The sequence below is a fragment of the Silurus meridionalis genome, chromosome 10 (assembly GCF_014805685.1).
Source record: "Silurus meridionalis isolate SWU-2019-XX chromosome 10, ASM1480568v1, whole genome shotgun sequence".
Classification (NCBI taxonomy): Eukaryota; Metazoa; Chordata; class Actinopteri; order Siluriformes; family Siluridae; genus Silurus; species Silurus meridionalis.
In genome coordinates this window covers 21,564,756-21,581,760 of record NC_060893.1, presented here as the reverse complement: position 1 = coordinate 21,581,760, position 17,005 = coordinate 21,564,756, and the positions used below count along the sequence as shown (strand labels likewise).

The following is a 17,005-nucleotide window of genomic DNA, read 5'->3' as shown; positions in this document are numbered from 1 at the left end:
GTTTTGGTCTCCTAGTTCAAGTGAAGGAAAAGGCATCCTATACAATTGTGTGCTTCCAATTCTGTGGTAACCGTTTGGAAAAAAAAAAAAAAAAAAAAAAACCACATATGGCTAGAAATGTCAGGTGTCCTAATTCTTGTATCTATATACTGCACATCCTACAATATAGACAATATCTTATCTATTGCTCTAAATGATGTGTACTTTGTAGCTAATGGTCAGTGCTTCTTCTAAGTAAAGATCTTTTACGGCCTTGTTATCGGCAGCGTTTCATTTGTCTTAGCAAGTGTGTAAAGATAGGACACATTATCCCGAAAGTTTATTGGCTTCCCTTTGATAGCTTCAGCATTTATTTTGTATTTATAGTCCATTAACCAAAAAGGCCTGCTTACAACAGGGCTAAATATGCTAACACACACACACACACAGTTCAAACTGATCTGACCCTGCACTGTCATGTGATCTAACTATTATAGACAGTAAATTATTTGTACACTTCAGGAAATAAAAAGACATTGTCACATCATCGTATTTAGCAATTCTAACGTCCATTTATTATATATCAGGTTAGTCTTTCTAGTATTTAGAACTAGCATCTAGAAATCAACATTTTTATACACCACACATACAGCCCTTAGCCATAATGATATTTCTATGAACATTCATGACAGGTATATAGGAATAAACATGTGAACAGGTGCAGGATATGAATGTGTTGCTATCTAGCCTTTGCTTTTTAATCACACCAGATAATATTACGTTCTCTAGACTTGCAGTGTAGCACACAATTATAACAAAAGAAAAAAAATAAAACAACTCACAAAAAAAAAAGAATTATATGATAAAGAACTGGTAGCATTGGCTTGTCATTGAAGTCAAACCTATGAATGTTTTGTTGAATGACATTTTCTTGAAGTCTGAAGATTGCATTCGGAACACGGCCCTCGTCTTGTAGCTAGCGCGCTTTGTTGTTTAATCAGGCTAGTGAATGTAAAGGTAAACTCCTTTCCCGTGGCTATTTTTAGCTAGCTAATGTCATGTCACTGACAAATATAAGTTGCTAGCTAGCATTAGTTATATTTGCTTAAATATATTGAAGGAAAGAAATTGAAGCTGGAAACAGTGTTGTTGCAGTGCAAGACCACCACAAACCACCAGAGCATCTTTAATGCACCATGGTACAGATTCCACAAGAGTCTGGAACTTTGAGAATCATCGTTCTTCCAAACAGATCATTTGGTTTTTAGATGAAGGTAGTGGAAAATGTTGCCGATTATAATTTTTGATAACTTCACATAGCATTTTTCAACTGACTTCTGGTCTTTTCCACATCTACATAGAAGCACTGGACTATGAAACATTGTTTTTTCTAATAATGGGGTCCATGCACGATAACACTAGTTCTATAGAGTACCGTGTCGAGTGGCATCACTGCCAATTAAACAGTGTTCTTTGGACTCAGCCTTTATCCTCTGCTAAAACATATCTCTCCTCAAAAGGCCAGTGGTGCCCATCCAAGTGATTGATAGAAGCGATAGAGTACTTTATACTCCTGCAATGGATGGCTGTGGCATTTAAACTCATATAATATCTTCCTTCTTAAAAGCACTGACTTATTTTTGCTTTTTTGGATTCTTGGCCATGGATGGTAGCATTCAAACTCGTACAACATTCTCTTTTAGAAGGGAATTTAGAATCAGCGCTTGGAATTTAGAAGCGCCATTATCTAGAGTGACTTACATTTATCTCATTCATACAAATGAGCAGCTATGGGGTTTAGGGCCTTGCTCAGGGGCCCAGGAATGGCACCTTGCTGTGGCTGGGATTTGAACTCACGATCTTCAGATACAAAGTCCAATGCCTTAATCACCACGCTGCCGCCTCCCTATATTTGTCCTTGGTCCCTATATCCAAGTCTTCTCACTAAATTAAAATTTTCATGTGAAAGCATGTGTCATCTGTTCGTATTTTAGATTTAATAGTCTAGCTTAGCGTATATATTGGTGTTATTCCAGTGCTAAAATTGAGCTTGATGTAGTACTGTATGTAGTATGAGTTTGCACTAGGTTGCATTTGTTATTCAGTAAGCTTTTGCTTGTTAATTTAGATTTCAAGACATGAGAATTGGTAGAACTGGCACTAGTCACTAAATGAGGCCCTAAACACCCTGTGGTCCAGGGGTTTCGAGGAGTTTTATTGACTTTGCATATTGAGCATAACTCCCAATAAAGCTGGGATATCAGTATCTCTTGCCTCATTTGCATATTTCTCAATGAAGTCTTCCGTCAAAGCCTATTATACCTAAGAATCAGCATTTACAGGTGCTAGAGAATATATTCATAATGCAAACTTGGGTGAAAACCCAATCTACAGAGCTACTGAGCTTAGAGGAGGAGTTTGGAATTACTAACAAATGTATTTATATCCGTAGCAATCGTAGGAATTCAAAGATTCAACTAAATGATATTGCAATAATATGCTGTATGCACTGGATATCAGTATCTCTTACTTTTTATAGATGTTTGGTTACAGTTTTCTGGGCCAGAAATGAACTTTCACTCCCAAGGCATACACAGTTTTAACCTAGAGAGCGGGGGCAGTAGGTGAAAAAGCGGGACGGCACGTCATTCTTTTTTCTTTGCAATCGTACCTCACAGCCAGGAGACAGTGGTACGGCTCTATTACGCATACATAAACGTGATAATCTCACACATACATTATGGTAGGAATGCTGAAAAGGATTATGGGCCATGCCGAGTAGAGAGTTCTGTAAGTGAACTTTACTGTGTGGTCACATTATTGTCACATAAAACCTAACAAACTGTTAACTTACAACACACACACACACACACACACATACACACGCAAAGATACTTATGATAACCCAGTGTATTTCAGATATGTTTAGTGACTCTAAAGCTGAAGCGTTTGAAACAATGTACCATCGTTATTTCGTCTGAAATGAACAATAAATATGACAAACTGTATAAAAACTATACACCTAATCATCAGCGGATCTGGGAAGAGAGGTGATGTGGTGTTTAGTGATGTCGCTTCACCAGGCGTTAGATGTTGTCCTCGAAAGTGTGCAGATAGGTTTTCAGCGAGAGTGTGTTTGTGTAGGGCAGCGGCAGCGAGCGGTAGAAATCGAGTCCGGTGAGCAGTTCTACGTCGCGTACGCGAGCCGTGTGAGTGCGCAGGATCTCCTCCGCCCAGTGGGATGGCTCCTCTGAGCTCTGGAAAGCAAAAGGAAAAAGAGGTTAGAGGTCAGCTATAAAGTTTTGCTAGAATTCAAGACTCTAAATTTTTATTTGTCACAAACATGGTTATGTGCAGGATACCACTTGAAATGGAAACCCGATCGCCCGCTTAGATATAATCAGATATAATCTTGAAATATATATATATATATATATATATATATATATATATATATATATATATATATATATATCTATATCTATCTATACATACATACATACACACATATATATGTATATGTGTGTATATATATATATATATATATATATATACACACACACACACACACACACACACACACACACACACACACACACACACACACACACACACACACACACACACACACACCACAACGATGGAAGTGTCTAATCAGATTTAAGCCACTTTTACTTATGTCCATGTATATTTTTTTTTTTATGTATATTAGGGGTCCCCAAACTACATCTGCTTTCTCTCAAACTTTCTTCCTCATACCGTCTCAGGGAGTTTTTCCTCGCCACAGTAATTGATAGGAACAAACTTATACATTGTCTCAAAGCAGCTTTACAGAGATAAAGCAGTTATAAAACAATGCCCATTGTTAAAAGTGCTATACAATCGTCCCGTCTATTAGTTACGTACCAAAACCGACCGAAAATAATTTTTGTTGTTCAAACAATAAATCATCCCCCCGCACTCCTTAAACACACACAGAAAACATTTGCACGAACACAACGAGATGATTTTTGTGTATTTTTGTTTTGAGTACTGTACAGTACAGTACTGTAGCGTAGCCTATGTGTCCTATGACGTGAAAAGTGGGCGGGGTTAAAGATACACGTCACTGCATTCTTCATTTTTATTGGCTAAATTTGGTGACTTATGTCTTCAACTCCGCCCTTTTTTTGACGTCAGGGGATATTAAAAACCTATGGCTTCTTGTTAAGCTACTCATTTCTTATGATGAACTGAAATCAAGCCCATTAGCGAAACAAAATTGTTATGTTCCAAATTGAAAATTGTGATAAAGTGGGACCGCGAGGTTCGACCTGCGATAAATCGAGGGACGACTGTACAAATAAAAATGAATTGCATTTATTCTTTTTATATCACTTTATTTAAAGTGGTAATAAAGGATGTCATAAAATGTAAGTGCCAGTAGATGCAAGTGCAGATAAAGGGAGGTTTTATTTACAGAACCAAAATCTAAATCGGGGGAAATCAAACTAGAGAAATTGATGACGTGAACATAAGAATGAAAACGAGACCAAAACTGTGAAGCTGAGAAACCAGAAAATCTGAAATAAAGAGCTAGTTATAGGCAGCAAAATTACTTTGCAGTCGTGACCAAGAAACAAAGGGGTATATACAAAGACACAAATTATACTGCATGTGGAATTGGATAAACATGTAAATGAAAAGATATGTGAAGACAAAACCTAATAACAGGTTGACCCAATACTTAATAAAAGTTGCGGAGACATAACATGCACGAAACCAAACACACATGGAACTAAATAACAGACAGGGTGGAGACAGGACATGAATTTAAACATTATGCAATGTTGCAGACAAATCAAGGAGCAGACACTGTGATACAGGGTCTGGACCGTCTGGCTGGTGGTAATGTTGGTCCTGACACCTAAATACACTGATCAAGTAAATTGTGGTCAGTAATTTTTAGGCCAGTTTACGGGTTTCTGACATTCCGTTTAGCTTAAATAACATCGAATGTCCTCAGATGTTGAGCTAATTAAGATGTTGAGTTGCTCAGGAGCACTGGGTTCCACAACTCCAACTGCCTTTAGGACATTTCTCATAACCACACACTCTGGTGCTCATATTTCTCACTTCCTGGTGTTGCTGATTTATAAACACACTCTTTTATGCAACCCAAATAAGGACAGGTTTCCTTTAGAGTCAGATTCCTATCAAAGTTTCGTTCTTAAATCAAGGGAGTTTTTCCTTTCCACAGTCGCCCCAGGTTTGCTCATCTGGGATAGGTATAATGTGATTTTTGTTCTAGAATTCTTACATTCTAGAAAGCTGCTTGAAAGGAATATCCATTGTGAAAAAAGCTATAGAAATATTTTTTAACTGAATTGAAACCTGCTCAGAGTGCAGTTTTTTGCATATGATATCTTCAACACTCTGCCTTGTAGCCAGTTCTTTACTATGTTGCATGTTATGTTATTTGTTTTCAGGATATTATAATGCATGATACTGTTGAGTTTAAATCAATAGCAGATGTCCTTATCCAGAGCAACTAATAAAGAATGATAAATAAAGAAAGACCTCACAATTGCGAGATCAAAAGTTCAAATCCAAAGGATACCTAATTCGGAGGAAAATGCATTTGGGTCCGAGAGACAAGTTTCATTTGGACCTTGTTAGAACACAGGATCATATTTACTTTCTAGTTCAATAGAAGTAAGAATTTACAGCCCAGCCAGCTGCACTGACAAAAGACAAGATAATCAACAATGTCGAATGCTGTGGAAATTGTGGTCAATTCAAAACCCGATATGGGGAAAATAAAATTTTACCGGTGACAGGAAGAGCTGTAAACTAAACAAATTCCTGTAATAATGGAACAAATCAGAACACACACATTTCCTGTACCCTCGCCCAGTCTCGCATGTATATCAAAGCAAATGACACACACACACACACACACACACACACACACACACACACACACACACACACACACACACACACACACACACACACACTGTTCACACTTCCTAAACAAAACGTTCTCAATTCACTGCGCTCAGGTCCTGACTGGAAAAGCAGTTCTGCTTTATGAAGTGTATCCCGTAACGCTTCCAGAGGAAAAATGTCCATAGTTCCAGAGGAACAATTAGTTCCAGAGGAACAATTTCAATGTCCTCAGGTGTCCAAGCAAGGTGATTCAGAGGTAAAATCATTTCTCTGGAACCCTTTTGTACTCATTTTTACTACATACACAATCAAATCTATGTTACTTCTACACTTCTACTACAACAAGTTGCCAGCCCTTGTATATCTTTCTGTATTAAAGAATTTCAATGTGCTTTAGCTCTATCTTGAATCTATTCTCTTCTGGTAAGGTAGGATTCTGACTTTTGTATATCTACTAAACTCAGTTGATTATAGAGTGTTGGTCGATGCTTATTAGTAATTCTCTCAGGTAAATAATTTTAGTTTTAGTCTCAATTGAGGTGTGACTTGTGGGCAGGGCTTACTCACTTATACTGAAGGTGCTTGTAGGTAACCCTCCTAAGGCCAGTAATGGTTAGTGCTTATTTATTAGTACATTGTGTTCTTCAAATTCATACATTGAACTCAAATTGGCAGATCAGTCAGGTGTCTTAAACCTATCTCTGTAGTCACCTCTTACAGACACAGATATTCTCATCCACAGAACAGAGGTCACATTGCCAGTAACCTCATCTACCCTCCTCTGTTGTCTCAATCTCAAACAGTGGTGGTAAGTGGGCTCTGAAATTGCCAGTCTGCTGCAGGGAAAGCTGACTATCACAGCCTAAGCTTCCCACTATGCCTTTGATTTTCTGGCACTCACTGAGACCTGGATATCCGCACAAAACACTGCTACACCAGCTGCTCTGTCTTCTGACTATGCTTTCTCTCACTCATTAAGACAAACCAGTAAAGGTGGTGGTACGGGTTTACTGTTGTCATGGAGATGGTGTTTCACACCTCTCCCTTTGTCTCATCTAAAAACCCAGTCAGCAAACAAATTTGGCCCAGATTTGGCATTCATTTGGCACAGCTGGCATTCATCCGGCACTGGCATACAGCATGCGGGCCAAACATTGCCCGGTTTAGCAGAGGTGGTACTGTTTTTAGGGCGGCTCACAAGGCATGGGCCAGATGTCATTTAGGACCAGTTATGGTATTTAACTTGGCTGAGACTTGGGCCACATTAGGACCGTAATTCATTGCGGTATGTGAGTTAAGCAAAAGCTGGTTGTGTGGGCCGGAGCTGGGCCAGAGAAAAATTGCTATGTGGGAATGTCTTCTTTTGAATTCCATGCAGTTTACCTCTTCATCATTGTCTTCTACCGCCCTCCTGGTCCCCTTGGACACTTCTTAGAGAGACGGACACAATCCTCAGTACTTTCCCTTCTGACAGCACCCCTCTGAAGTTTGTCAGATGGGAGGTTAAAGTCACCAAGAACGGTCAGTCATCTTACCTCCGTTTTTTAAAATACCTTCTCCTTGACATTTAACAGCCGTCCTTTCCACACACAGGGGAGGAAATGTCCTGGACTTGGTTTTCACTTGCCCTACTCCAGCTACAGACATGATTGCTACCCCACAAATTTCTGATCATCACCTGGTTTCCTTTACATTCACTCTTAATATTCTGCCTAAAACAATTTCCAACATCTCTCTCTTATCAGTCATAACCTCCACTCTATCTCTTCCTCCTCTGTAGCTTCCTATACTCTTTCATCTCTTCCTGACCCTGACTCAATTTGCCTCTCTGCTCTTGGACCACTGACTCTTTCCTCTCCTCTCTTTCCTCAACCATGGACCTCCTCTGCCCCGTGACCACAAAGCCTGTGCACAAGATCCTCATAAGCTCCACAACATCACCTCTTCACTACTCAACCCCCTGCTCCATTTTTCCAGACTGCTGATTACTTTTGCTTGATGTTCTTATCATAGAAGGAGGCAATCTGCCAGACCTTCACTTTCTGCCAGACAATGACTACACAACACTGCCAGAAATCCCCTACTTCTTTATTGTCAAGCTTCTCAACCATAACAGAAGATGAGATACTGCAAGTCATCAAATCTTGCAATCCCACCACCTGCCCCCTGGACCCAATCCCTTTAACCGCACTTCAGACTCTCTCACAATGCCATTCATCGCCACGTTCATCAACGGGTCCATAACATCTGACCATGTGCCAACTACCTTCAAGCAATCAAAGATTATTTCCATCTTGAAGAAACCTGCTCTGGATCCATCAGACATCAACAACTAAAGACCGGTATCACTTCTCTTCTTTCTTTCTAAATCTCTGAAATGCATTGGTTTCAATCAACTGTCTGTCTACTTCTCACAGAACAACCTCCATGATCCAAACCAGTCTGGCTTCAAAGCGGTACATTCCACAGAGATGCCCTTTTGGCTGTCACTGAGAAACTACATGCTGCTCGACCAGCCAAGCTGTCATCTGTACTTATCCTCCTTGACCTTTTAGCAGCATTCGACACAGTCAACCACAAGACTCTCTTGTCTACCCTCAGAAGCCTCGGTATCCGTGGAGCAGCATGGGAATGGTTTGCTTCCTACCTGGAAGGTCCCTCATACCAGGTAACATGGAGGGGGTCCACATCTGCCCCACGCAGACTCTCTACTGGTGTCCCACAAGGCTCGGTACTTGGTCCCCTTTTTTTATCCCTCTATACGCATTCTATTATTGAAGTCATATCCTCACGTGTTTTCTTACCACTGCTGTGTTGATGACACTCAACTCATCTTTTCTTTCCCTACCTCAGATACCACAGCCTTTGCTTCATGGATGAGTGCTCATCAATTATAACTCAACCCCAGCAAAACAGAACTGCTGGTCATCCCAGATGATTCATCTCCAGGTCAAGATCTTCGAATGACTCTTAATGACTCGCTGCTCTCCCCTTCAGCCACTGCTCACAACCTTAGCATAACTATGGGCAATAAACTGTCCCCCTTCTCACATGTTGCTAATGTGGCTCGTTCTTGTCAATTTCTTCTCTACAACACCTGCCCTGGTGCTTGTTCAGTCTGTTGTCATTTCGAGACTGGACTACTGCAACTCTCTGCAGGTGGGTCTTTTTCTGAACGCTATTCGTCCACTGCAAATGATCCAAAATTCAGCTGCATGATTTGTGTTTAATCTGCCCAAGTTTTCCCACACCATCCCACTGCTGCTCCTTCCACTGGCTTCCAGTGGCTGCATGCATCAGATTCAAAACACTGATGCTTGCCTACAAGTAAGTGTACTTCAAGTCTTTGATATATTCTGAGACCAAGGTGGTGGAATGAACTTCCCCTAGATGTCCAAACAGCAGAGTGTCAACAGCTGACTATCTTCAAGCGACGGTTGAAGACTTACCACTTACTGAAACACTACCTGAAAAGAAGTGGTTCGCTAGATTACAAACTTGGGATAAATCAGACTACAGTGTAGATTTATTAATTGCTAGAGACTCAAAACACCTTTGTATGTCCCTCTGGACATGGGTGTCTCCTAAATGCCACACATGTAAATGTAAAGGACTACACTATATAAGCAAACCTTTGTGGAAACCACAGCAATTAATTGTTGGACATCCACATTTATTCTGTTTGCTTTTATAAAAACCTCCACTTTTCTGGGAAGATGTTCCACTAGATGTTGGGAGTGTGCTAGTGAAGCATTTATTTTATATATAGCATTTGTCTATTACAACAGTAAATTTATCGTTTTTCAAACATGATTTACTGCTGACTTAATGCTTGTTTTAAATATTTGTATATTTAATTCATGCATATATCATTTCATTATTTTACTAAATTATATTCTAGATGCTTATATTTTTAGAAATGAACAAAATATCTTTTTTAAGCATAGTTGTCAACTTGCCATCTGCAATTATCATTGAAAAAACAAATACAAATGTTGATTTTCACAATGTACACATTACATACTGAAAAGGTTTTTTTTTGTTTTTTTTTAAAGAAAGAAACAACCCAGCATGAGTGAATTTGTTCAAAAGAGAAATCCCCCAAACACTACGTAACAAGCAGCTACTATAAGTTTTAAAATGTCTAAATTTAAGATAGTTAAACTCACTATCTGGCGTTTTCATTTTTTAAAGTACACATTTATGCATAAATACCCTGAATTAGGTTTCCATATAGTTATAATAAGAAAAACAGCTTATAAAAAAAGATTTATCGAAGAAGAAAATTGCCCAATTAATCGATTATCAGATTAATCTTTAGTTGCAGCCCTTATATATATATATATATATATATATATATATATATATATATATATATAAAAGTATATATATAAGTATATATATATACAGTTGTGTTCAAAAGTATTCAACCCCCAATGCTGTAAATGGTTTTAGGGAATTTAGTGTATATTTGTAATTGTATTCAGAATGAAATCCTACAAGGACTTCTTAAAGAACCATATGCAACTAAAATGACATCAATTAGTTTTGCAATACAGTAGTAAATGTTTCTTTTGTGAATTCTTCATTGACATAATTATTCAACCCCTTAAAGACTACCACTCTGAAGAACAGAGGTTCAATGAAGTGTTTTCAATCAGGTATTGAAAACACCTGTGGATATCAGGGAGCAGCAATAAAGCCTAATAAGCACCAATTAGGCAGCTTTAAAATGACTGTGATACTCAGCTCCTTCTAGACATTTACTGGTGTGGTTACAAACATGGTGAGGTCAAGAGAATGGTCCAGGAAGACAAGAGAACAGGTGATTACTCTTCACAGGAAGGGCAATGGCTATAAGAAGATTGCAAAGATGTTAAACATACCAAGAGACACCATAGGAAGCATCATTCGCAAATTCAAGGCAAAGGGCACTGTTGAAACGCTACCTGGTCGTGGCAGAAAGAAGATGCTGACTTCGACTGCTGTGCGCTACCTGAAGCGTAGAGTGGAGAAAAGTCCCGTGTGACTGCTGAGGAACTGAGAAAAGATTTGTCAGATGTGGGTACTGAAGTTTCTGCTCAGACAATACGGCGCACCCTGCGTAATGAAGGCCTCCATGCCAGAACTCCCAGGCGCACCTTGCTGTCCCCAAAGAATAAGAAGAGTCGACTGCAGTATGCCAAAAGTCATGTGGACAAACCACAGAAGTTTTGGGATAGTGTTCTGTGGACTGATGAAACAAAATTAGAACTGTTTGGGCCCATGGATCAACGCTATGTTTGGAGGAGGAAGAACAAGGCCTATGAAGAAAAGAACACCTTGCCTACTGTGAAGCATGGCGGGGGTCAATCATGCTTTGGGGCTGTTTTGCTTCTGCAGGTACTGGGAAGCTTCAGCGTGTGCAAGGTACCATGAATTCTCTTCAGTACCAGGAGATATTGGATGACAATGTGATGCAGTCCGTCACAAACCTGAGGCTTGGAAGACGTTGGACCTTTCAACAGGACAATGATCCCAAGCATACCTCCAAGTCCACTAGAGCATGGTTGCAGATTAAAGGCTGGAACATTTTGAAGTGGCCATCGCAGTCACCAGACTTAAATCCGATTGAGAACCTCTGGTGGGACTTAAAGAAAGCAGTTGCAGTGCAAGCCTAAGAATGTGACTGAACTGGAGGCTTTTGCCCATGATGAATGGGCGAAGATACCCGTAGATCGCTGCAAGACACTTGTGTCAAGCTATGCTTCACGTTTAAAAGCTGTTATAACTGTAAAAGGATGTTGTACTAAGTACTAAGATTGAATGTCACTTGGGGGTTGAATAAAACTGATAATGATGTGAGCTCAGAAAAGACATTTGTGGTTATTTCATTATAAATGTTATGTTATATTTGTCTGACCTACACGTGCCTCTTTGATTTAATTGTAAGCAGGATGACTGAATGATCATAATCAATGTCAAACCGACCAAAACAATCAATTTCAGTGGGGGTTGAATAATTTTGAACACAACTGTATATATTAAAGAATATATATGTTCAATTTAGGTTTATTTTTATAGCGCTTTTTTCAATAGACATTGTCTTGGGTGACACCAAGAGTGGTATTATAAATTATAGAACCAACAATACAGACACAGAAGAGTAATAATATCATGAGCGCCGCAGTGTGTGATAAGTAATGTTCTTTCCACAGGCTAATGCAGTCAGTTGTGGAGTTTAATTCAATGATAGAGAAACAGCATGTGAAAAATGTGAGATGTATAAATGTATAATGATGGAGAAACAGCATGTGAGAGAGAGAGATATAGAGAGAGAGAGAGAGAGAGAGAGAGAGAGAGAGAGAGAGAGAGAGAAGGGAAGAGAGAGGGAGAGCATGAACCCTTATGGCATATTACAATTTAATACCTGCTGGTAGCTAACCTCAAGCAGACTTTTCAAATGATCATCAGTCATGGTAGAATGTTATTTGGACTTGGATCAAATTAGTCTGTTGTGTGTGTGTGTGTGTGTGTGTGTGTGTGTGTGTGTGACTGAGACTTACATTGCAGCTTTCAGAGTTATCTGGCCGATGCGGGAGGATGAATGAACATGTGAAAATTGATCCATTGCACTCCTCCACTGTTGTGTTCTCTACTTCACAGCTTGTAATTACCACATATAAATGAGTAGGTATCGGGGCAGAGTCACCTGCATGTCTGCGGGGCACACACACAAACACACACACTGTAGTGTTTTATACTTAAACTGTGTGCGTGTGTGTGTGTGTGTGTGTGTGTGTGTGTGTGTGGTCTTTACTCTCTGATTTTTTCCACTGTGTCTCCGAGTCCATCGAAGTTATAGTCAAATATGGGTCCAGTCACAACATTAATGCTGTTCTTCTCTTCACTATAACGCCTCAATACTGTCATCTGCAGGTATTTCCATATTCCTACACACACACACACACACACACAATGTATAATATTTCATATTTTATATATATATATATATATATATATATATATATATATATATATATATATATATATTATTTATACAGTACAGACCAAAAGTTTATATATTATATATACAGTACAGACCAAAAGTTTTCATGACTATGAAAATTGTAGAGTCACACTGAAGGCATCAAAACTATGAATTAACACATGTGGAATTATATACATAACAAAAAAGTGAACTGAAAATATGACATTCAGTTGTTCAGTTGTTTCACACTTTTTTGTTATGTATATAATAACGCAACACTCGTTTTTGCCCCATTTTTCATGAGCTGAACTCAAAGATCTAAGACTTTTTCTATGTACACAAAAGGCCTATTTCTCTCAAATATTGTTCACAAATCTGTCTAAATCTGTGTTAGTGAGCACTTCTCTTTTGCCGAGAGAATCCATCCACCTGGCATGGCACCATGGCATATCAAGATGCTGAAAAGACAGCATGATTACTGCACAGGTGTGCCTCAGGCTGGCCACAATAAAAAAACAACTCTAAAATGTGCAGTTGTATCACACAGCACGATGGCACAGATGATGCAGGTTTTAAGAGCATGAGATATTCAACTTTCTTTGCAATTTTATGTTGAGGAACATTATTCTAATATTATTCTGAAAAGGTTCCACAATTTGAAGACACATTCTTTCACAGATTGGTGAAGATCAGTCCAGGTTTACTTCTGAGAGACTCTGCCTTTCTACAATACACTATTTATACGCAACTATCTTACAATTAACCTCATTCGTTGCATAGAGTTTTTCGAGACGTGTTGCAGCCATCATTTAATGACCTTTTATTTTTTCTTTAATATGGTACATTTCCCTGAAGATTTGAAAATCATTGCATTCTGTTTTGCATTCAACTTTTTAGCAATTTTGGTTGCAGTTAAAAAAGGACCACCACACAGTGGATTGACATAGTGAAGGCTATACTCACTCTTAAAGGCAGGGTACATAGGGAATGTATTAGTGATAAATGAAGCATCATATCTGGAATCAGGAGAGATGGAAAAACCTATGGAGAAATGATAAACAAGAGCCACTTAATTATACACAGTCACTGAATCTGTTGTCTTTTTTTTTCAGCTGTTTAGTTTATTTCCTCTGAGCTTAGATATATATATGCTTTATACAATACACTATACGGAAAAGGTTTTGAGACACTTGACTTTTACAGCCATTTGTGCTTTTTTGCCAAATTTTTAACACAAAGTTGGAAGTAAACAATTGTATTTCAATGTCTCTGGATGCGGGAGCATGACATTTTTCCTTTATTTGAACTTGGAGACCCAAACCTGCTCCAGCATGACCCTGTTCACAGAGCCAGATCTATAAAGATATGGTTTACATGGTTGGAGTGGAAGATCTTGAGTGGCCTGCTATAGAGCTCTGACCTCAAATCTATTTGGGATGAATGGGAACTCTGACTGCACCCCAGGTCTCCTCACCTCACCTACATCAGTACCTGACTTTACTTACACCCTTGTAGCTAAATGAATCTCCACAAATCTACACAAGCACACTCCAAAATCTAGTGGGAACTAAATGTGAAATGAGATGTTTAAAAGGCACATATGAATCTTGATCAGGTGTCCACAAAGTCTTGTCCATATAGTGTTTGTGTGTGAGTTTGTGTATATGACAGAGTGAGAGAGAGAGAGAGAGAGAAACTCTAACCAGGTGGGTACAGGAATCCACGAATGATCTTGTGATCCTCGTTGGAATCACAGGTCTGTGTGTGTTCAGGAGGAACTCGGATGTCAGCTCTTACACAGTCTGTGTCTGAAAGAGGTGCAGCAGTGCTCTCTATCTGCAGAGAAAACCATGACATACACACTCATGCAATATTCTCTGTTTATAGATACAGTATGCAGAGAAACTTTCATCAATAATTCAATATAATGTCTGATCATCAAATTGTCACAGTCATCATACTAATTTATTTGAGTCTATTTAACTCTGATTTATTTGTATCTGTCTAGAGAACTAGAATGTTTAGCACACATATATATATATATATATATATATATATATATATATATATATATATATATATATATATATATATATATATATATATTGACACAGTAAACAGTATTCCAGCATGAATAATGCAGACTCCTGCATACTTGCTTCACAAAATGAAGGAAATTCGAAAGTGTGTTTAAATGAATGTAGTCATTTCGACTTTGTACATGTCACATGGAACCTTGTGAAACTACAGTACGGTAGAGTGTGTGTGTGTATATGGAGGTGTGATTTATACCTGTTTTGGTATGGTGAACGCCGTCCACAGGGGCATGTGCAGCTCGTAACTGTATGCGCTGATATAGTCTAAGTGCTGCAGTAAGGAGTACGAGGTCTGGAACAACACGGCGGGGCGCCCGAATGGCAGATGGGTCTTATCTACAACACACGCTCAGGAATGAGACAGTGATGGGCTTCATGAACAGCCAAAACATACAGTAAAGTCCAAGTTTTTATATACACTATACAGACAAAAGTATTTGGACACCTGACTTTTCCATTTATACAGTATGTGGTTCTACCTGGAACTGTTATCACAAAGTTGGGGGCACACAATTGTATCGGACGTCTTTTGCATGCGGGAGAATACAATTTTCCCTTCACTTGATCTAGGAGACCCAAACCTGTTCCAGCATGACTAGTCACCTTTGCACAAAGCCAGCTTCCATAAATATATGCTGGAATGGAAGATCTCCTGCTTTAGAGCTCTAAACGCTATTGAATGCTCCTTACCTCACCTACATCAGTACCTGAGTTTACTAACACCCTTGTGTCTAAATGGATCTTCACAAACTCTAAAACATCTTCCCAGAAGAGTCAAGAGTGAAGGTTATCATAACAGCAATTGGGGACTGCATGTCGAATTGGATATCCGGAAAAAAAATCTCATGATCAGGTGTCCACAAACCTTAGTCCATACAATGTAGTTTCTCAAATATCAGTCATGATTTAATGTAAAAGAACGAGGCTTAACTGTTAAACAAAGCAGAGCCTTCTGAGAAAAATCCTTCGGCGCTCTCCTCGATCATATTCTGTTAAACAGATGAACAGAGAGAAAAGTTCATGTAAAAATTAGATACATATTTAAACAGCGGTGTAAAAAAACGTATTCATTTTATTTGTATAGTGCTTTTAACAATGACCTAAAGCAGAATTAAATACTTAAATACATTTTATTTAAAGCCATTAATGAGCCCTTATTAGTTTATTTACTTTATGTTCTGTAAAGTAGCTCTATATTGTGTGATGTAGATCCATGTTGTTTTATAGAGCATCAGGGTTCTGGAGAAACGTCTCATTTCACTGTGTACTGTGTCGGCTTTATATGGTTGAAAAGACAAAAGCTTCTTGACTCTTATCCCTGATTGAGTGAGTGGTGACTGTGGCAAAGAAAATCTCCCTGAGATTGTATGAGGAAGAAACCTTGTGAGGAACCAGCCGCAGAAGGGAACCCATCCTCATCTGGATGATCTGAATGTCCATTCATTACAGTTTCATCACTGTGGAGGTTTTTATCTGTTCCTGTCTGATGGACACTTGAGTGCAAAAACTGTTCATGGCAACTGATGCCCTAAACTGATTGCAGCCCAAATCCATGTCAAGTTTCTGGATTTTATCCTCCACATAATATCTAGTTTAAAACAAATTTAAAATGTACGCTAGATGAACAAAAATTTTGGGACACTTCACTTTTCCAGACATATGTCTTGGATGTCTTTGAATGCTGTAGAATTAGATTTTCCCTTCAGTTGAATTAGGAAACGCAAAACTGATTCAGCATGACAATGCTACTGTGCACACAGCAAACTCCCTGAAGATATGCTTGATTTGGAGTGGAAGATCTCCTGCTATAGAGTTCTGATCTCAATCCTATTGAACAGTTTTGCAGGGTTCCTACACATTTCAAAATGTCATACTTTTCCAGACTCAAACATGCAGACTTTCCTGAAGATTTTTAAGACCATATTTAACATCTAAAATAATGATTTTAAAATCCAACAATAGCATGCGTTACGTTACAATCTTCTTTCAGTCACACGGTTGGAGGCGCTCTACTGCCATGGCAACCGCT

At 38.8% G+C, this 17,005-nt stretch overlaps 1 protein-coding gene across 1 annotated transcript in view; it reads right to left on the bottom strand.

Annotated features, from left to right (window-relative positions):
* Nucleotides 1-2,758: 2,758 nt before the first annotated feature.
* The window catches only part of LOC124392387 (ectonucleotide pyrophosphatase/phosphodiesterase family member 2), a 29,919-nt gene continuing 15,672 nt past the window's right edge, over nucleotides 2,759-17,005 (bottom strand). Inside the window, exons 19-25 of the mRNA XM_046859367.1 lie at nucleotides 15,908-15,965; nucleotides 15,173-15,312; nucleotides 14,584-14,716; nucleotides 13,844-13,921; nucleotides 12,710-12,842; nucleotides 12,456-12,609; nucleotides 2,759-3,236 (exon numbers count right to left, since the gene is read on the bottom strand). Coding sequence (XP_046715323.1) covers nucleotides 3,066-3,236; nucleotides 12,456-12,609; nucleotides 12,710-12,842; nucleotides 13,844-13,921; nucleotides 14,584-14,716; nucleotides 15,173-15,312; nucleotides 15,908-15,965 — 867 coding nt within the window. The 3' untranslated portion in view covers nucleotides 2,759-3,065. The remainder of the gene's footprint in view (nucleotides 3,237-12,455; nucleotides 12,610-12,709; nucleotides 12,843-13,843; nucleotides 13,922-14,583; nucleotides 14,717-15,172; nucleotides 15,313-15,907; nucleotides 15,966-17,005) is intronic.